Source organism: Chanos chanos, chromosome 1 (assembly GCF_902362185.1).
Source record: "Chanos chanos chromosome 1, fChaCha1.1, whole genome shotgun sequence".
NCBI classification, from domain to species: Eukaryota; Metazoa; Chordata; class Actinopteri; order Gonorynchiformes; family Chanidae; genus Chanos; species Chanos chanos.
In genome coordinates, this window is record NC_044495.1 from 55,638,303 (window position 1) to 55,643,344 (window position 5,042).

Consider the following 5,042-nt stretch of genomic DNA (forward strand, 5'->3'; position numbering starts at 1 on the left):
GGTTACTGTCCACCCCTGGTCATGAGATATTCAGTCTGCCTTTGTCTGTTGTCACCATTCATCTCTTCTTCAGTAGTTTGAGCACTCTATAAAACAGCCTACAGGGGAAACAGGTCTCTAAACTCCCTTACTCTGTCCGTGCGTTCTTTCATTTTGTCTTTGCTTGCTTTGCCTAAGCTCGCTCTCTCTCTCTCTCTCTCTCTCTGTTTTTTTTTTTTTTTTGTAGTATGTCAGTTATTCAGCAAATAGTTGTCTGTGATGTATGTCCTCCAGCACTGGCCTTATTCTGTATTTAAATCAATAAACAAAAACTAGATAAAATAACAAACAGAAGACAAAATATAGGCCTACAAATGTAAGAACTTAATCCAAGGAGGTCATACTTGTACATACAAGAGGCAATAGAAATGTTTGACCTTTGTAATCACAATAGATCTAAAGCGCACTGTTACATCAATGACCCCAGATGGCTGAGGGCCAGACACCATTGTTCAGCTTACAGGATTCACATAATTTACTTTTGTTGTTTTAAATGTGACTTTGCCAATTTACTTAAATGCAAAGAACCCAAACATTCTGATCAGTATCCTTTCTTATAATAACTAAATGCCAAATACAGTCGGCCTTCTATATCCGCGGGATTCAACCAACCGCGATCGAAAATATTCGAGAAATAAATAAATAAATAAATACAGAAAGTTCCAAAAAGAACTATGTATTTATTCAATTTATTAAACGGCTTTGTTGAATACTCGATTCTGACTGGCCAGTTACGGCACTCTACGGTCTGTTATTTCTGAGTTGCAGAGCGCTGCAATGAATAACAGACCGTTGCTATTGACGCAGTTCTAAATCTGACGGACTATTTTTTAGCGGAAGCAATAAGACAATTTTTAAACCAGTATTTTTTGTCAAATTATTGATTTCCTTAGTGAGTAGAACTGTAATAAGCGGGAAAACGTAAAGCGAGCTAGCCATTATTGCGAAATAAATCCCTTCAGGGTGATTCGAGACCACTCCGCTTCCCGTCGGGGTTCTGCATCACCCTGTCTGGGTTTATTTCGCAACAATGACCAGCTCGCTGTATGCTACGTTATCCCTCATGTAGCCTATTTCTCTTTCATGTCATTAGACGAAAGCAATCTGTAAATCTGTCAGGCTTACCAGAGGTGCATCTGTACTGAACATATACAGACTTTTTTTCTTGTCATTATTCCCTAAACAATAATGTATAACAACTATTTACATATCATTTACATTGTATTAGTTAGGCCTGCTATAGGTAATCTAGAGATGATTTAAAGTATACGTGAGTATGTGTGTAGGTTAGGCTATTTGCAAAATACTGAGCCGTTTTACATAAGGGACTTGACTGGAGGATCCTGTACCCAGTCTCCCACAGGTACCGCGGGCAATTGTATTCAGACGCACAAAGCGCACACCAGAGAACAACATAAAAACTCATCCATCTTTTTACAGCTCAGAATAGAATGTGCCAAATTAACAGCTGAGGCAAGGACAGGTTTTGGCTCAGCCATGCTATCTCAGACAAAAGGGGGATTTTGACAGATAATCACGAGGAAAACACAAGTCAAATACAAGGTAAAAACACACACAGCACGCTGACACAAATCTCAAGGTGGACTTGCTATGGTCCAGAGAAAAAAAACAGTTGTGGCAACCGGGACCTTTATGTGCAGTAATTTGGCTACATAAACGAAAAGGGGGAAGGAAAAGAAAAAAAAGAAAATGAAACCGTTCAAGCTCCAACCAACCGCTCAAGTGCGAACCAAGAAACGAAAACCATTCAAGCGCGAATCAACCACTCAAGCGCGAACCAAGGAAAGAAAATCGTTCAAGTGCAAACCAACTGGCATACAGTGTTTACAGTTTTAGCTAATCACCACTCAAGCGCGAACTAAGGGAAGAAAATCGTTGAAGAGTGAACCAACGGGCATACACTGCTCACAGTTTTTGCTCGTTACTTCATGAGCAGAGCCAACGATTGTAAAAGGACTAGGGAGACAAAGTCAAGGATTTTAGTTTATTTCGGAGTACAACCCGCGCAGGGAGCGACCTCAGGCGTCGAATCAAGAAGTGACTATCTGACAGTCAAAAGAGCATAGTATACATACTAGGCAGGCAGTTCAATCAGCACAAATCAGTCAGTAACGATGTAAACAGAGATGAATAACTTCTACACAGAAAGTTACACTGATGACGGAACTCTAATCTAAAGCAGAGAGAAGACAGTATCGGGTTGTTTTATATTATGGTTGTCCCCTTCCTGAGAACCAGATGAGTTCTTGTCACGTCACCCCCAGGACAGGGTGAATGCCTTAGGGCAGCTGGAAAGGGCATTACTTATTTATTTCATAAGAATGGAAAGTATCCATGGCAGGAGGCTATTTTCTGAGGAACAATAGAGCACAATTTACAGGTGGCGTAAATAGAAAATAGCAGTAACACGGTTCCATCACGTCACAAGGACCCATCTTTCTTTTTTCCATTTGCCATCAGTAAAGGAAGTGAAATGCTGCCCACTAACACCTGACTCGGTCTCACACAAGTATTCAATTGGGCAGGGGTTTTTGGGGGGGGAAGGGGGGCTTCACTAGATTATCAGCATGCTCATTCAACTTTATGATTGCCTTTTTTTTCCAAGGGCAGGAAAAATGATACGACCAAAGCTCCTATGCATCAGTCTGGTATTCTTGATCGCTGTTTTTTATGAAACAGGTATGTAGTTAAGAATAAAATGTCTTACTGTTTGATACATTTTATCAATTCAGAATTATTCAAAATTACTTGTTTATGTTTGAAACAACTTTCAGATTAAATGACTTGAACAGTAGTACTTACACATTAATTTGTAAGTTTATGTCTTTATATAATATATATATATATATATATATATATATATATATATATATATATGTGTGTGTGTGTGTGTATGTATGTATATATATACACACACATATATATACATACATATACACACACACACTTGTCTTTCCTCGTGTGTATGTACTGAACTGTACTGAACTGTCGTTATTGTGTTTGTAATGATGTTATTTATTTTTCTTATTACCAGATGGATATTACTCGTATGGTGTGGATGAATGCATCTTCGATTCCAGGGAAATGACAGATGTAGAGTACCTCCGTACTTTTTATTTTAACCAAGTGAAAGATGTACAGTTCAACAGCACTATCAGGAAATTTGTGGGATTTACAGAACAGGGAGAGAAGATTGCAGGTTACTTGAACAACGACAGTGCCACCATCCAGCAGATGAGAGGTGCAGTGGACAGAGTCTGCAAACACAATGGTGCAGTATTTTTCTCATCTGTTCTTGACAAAACAGGTAAGCGACACACATTTAACCATGTTTTTTGTATTTAAGCAAATCTTGCTTCTCCCAAGATTCTATATTATGATGAATCAAAGACACTATTTATTATTATTGCGTATTCACACTATGCTTATGATTATGATTACTACATTATCTTCTATTTCACATACAGTAACTGACACGTGATGTGACGCACATTGAACTCGTATGTGAGACTGTGTTTCCACCATTATGACATTTCTGATATTTTCACAGTAAAACCAGAGGTCCGTGTGAGGTCAGTCAAAAAGGCCAGTGGCACACATCCTACTGTGCTGATGTGCAGTGCCTATGACTTCTACCCCAAAGCCATCAAACTGACCTGGTTAAAGGACGGTCAACCAGTGACCTCTGATGTGACCTCCGCTGAGGAGATGGCTGATGGTGATTGGTACTATCAGGTCCATTCCCACCTGGAGCACATCCCTAAATCAGGGGAGAAGATCTCCTGTATGGTGGAGCATGCCAGCTTCACTAAACCCATGACATATGACTTGGGTAAGCAATCACCACCAGACACTGAATGGATCTGATTTTTTTGTTTCAAGTCTGAACTCATTATGACACTTGTTCATAATTTGAGGCCTTATGATAATGGATCTTATCAAATTTGCGATGCTTTCTGTTTTCGAAAGAACCCTCTTTGTCGGAAAGTGACACAAAAAAGATTGCTATTGGAACATCTGGACTTTTGCTGGGGGTCATCCTAGCAGCTGCTGGATTTATCTACTACAAAAGGAAGTCCACAGGTCAGTGGGAGCGAACTTTACTCAATACCTAATCTAAGAGTTTCACCAATTTACAGACCACTAAATGTTTAGTTTTAAGTGAACCGAAATGTAGTGCTTTGGTAGTGAAGCATGAATTAATAATAAGAGTGTGCATAACGTGAATTATCTATCAGTGGCAGACTGTGCATGTACTGTTTGTATATATTTAACACTTAATCAATGTCAAGAATGCACGTTGTGATGCGGGGTCGTTTGAACTGAAAATATTATTTTTGTAAACAGGGCGGTTGCTGGTGCCACATTAAGAGGTGGTAAGTATATCACATAAAATTAATATCAATATTGTTTTTAATGCAATAAAATCATTTTCATTTGACATTGTAACGACCTTGCCTCCTCCAGCACCGACTTCAGCGTTCAGTGTCGCCGGTTTACTAACCATCAGCCTGATCACCACTCATCTCCCACACCTGTCCAAACTTTGTTTTCATTGATTTATTCACCTATTATTGCATCTATTTATTCCCCTGTGTTTGGCCGGTCCATTGCGAAGTCTACACTTTCCATGTGCAGTATGAGCATTACTCTGTTTCCCCGAACCCTGATTGACAAATTCTGAATTTCAGCCTGTTTGTTCCAGTTTGTATCCTGCCTTGATTCCCGATTGTTTTCTGTTGTAGTCTTGTTCGTAACCTGCCTGACTCCCATCTGTTCAAGCCCTGTTTGAAACCTGCTGTGTTTTGATAATAAACCCCTGTGTTCCCACACATGGTCCATCTTTCTGGTTAATTCCTGACAGACATTCAGGATGTTGGAGACATTCAGTAATTAATTCATTAAAACTTACATTGAAATACAGTCAATTTATACTTGCCGGTGTTGATTGAAAGCTCACGCTCAGGGGGGTGTAACAGGTT

At 39.4% G+C, this 5,042-nt stretch overlaps 1 protein-coding gene across 1 annotated transcript; it reads left to right on the forward strand.

The window, feature by feature from the left end:
• Positions 1-2,675: 2,675 nt before the first annotated feature.
• Positions 2,676-4,430, forward strand: LOC115805351 (HLA class II histocompatibility antigen, DRB1-3 chain-like). The gene is made up of 5 exons (XM_030765911.1): positions 2,676-2,739; positions 3,095-3,367; positions 3,611-3,892; positions 4,030-4,143; positions 4,408-4,430. The coding sequence occupies exons 1-5, from the start codon at positions 2,676-2,678 to the stop codon at positions 4,428-4,430; spliced, it is 756 nt and encodes a 251-aa protein (XP_030621771.1).
• The last annotated feature ends 612 nt before the right edge of the window (positions 4,431-5,042 follow it).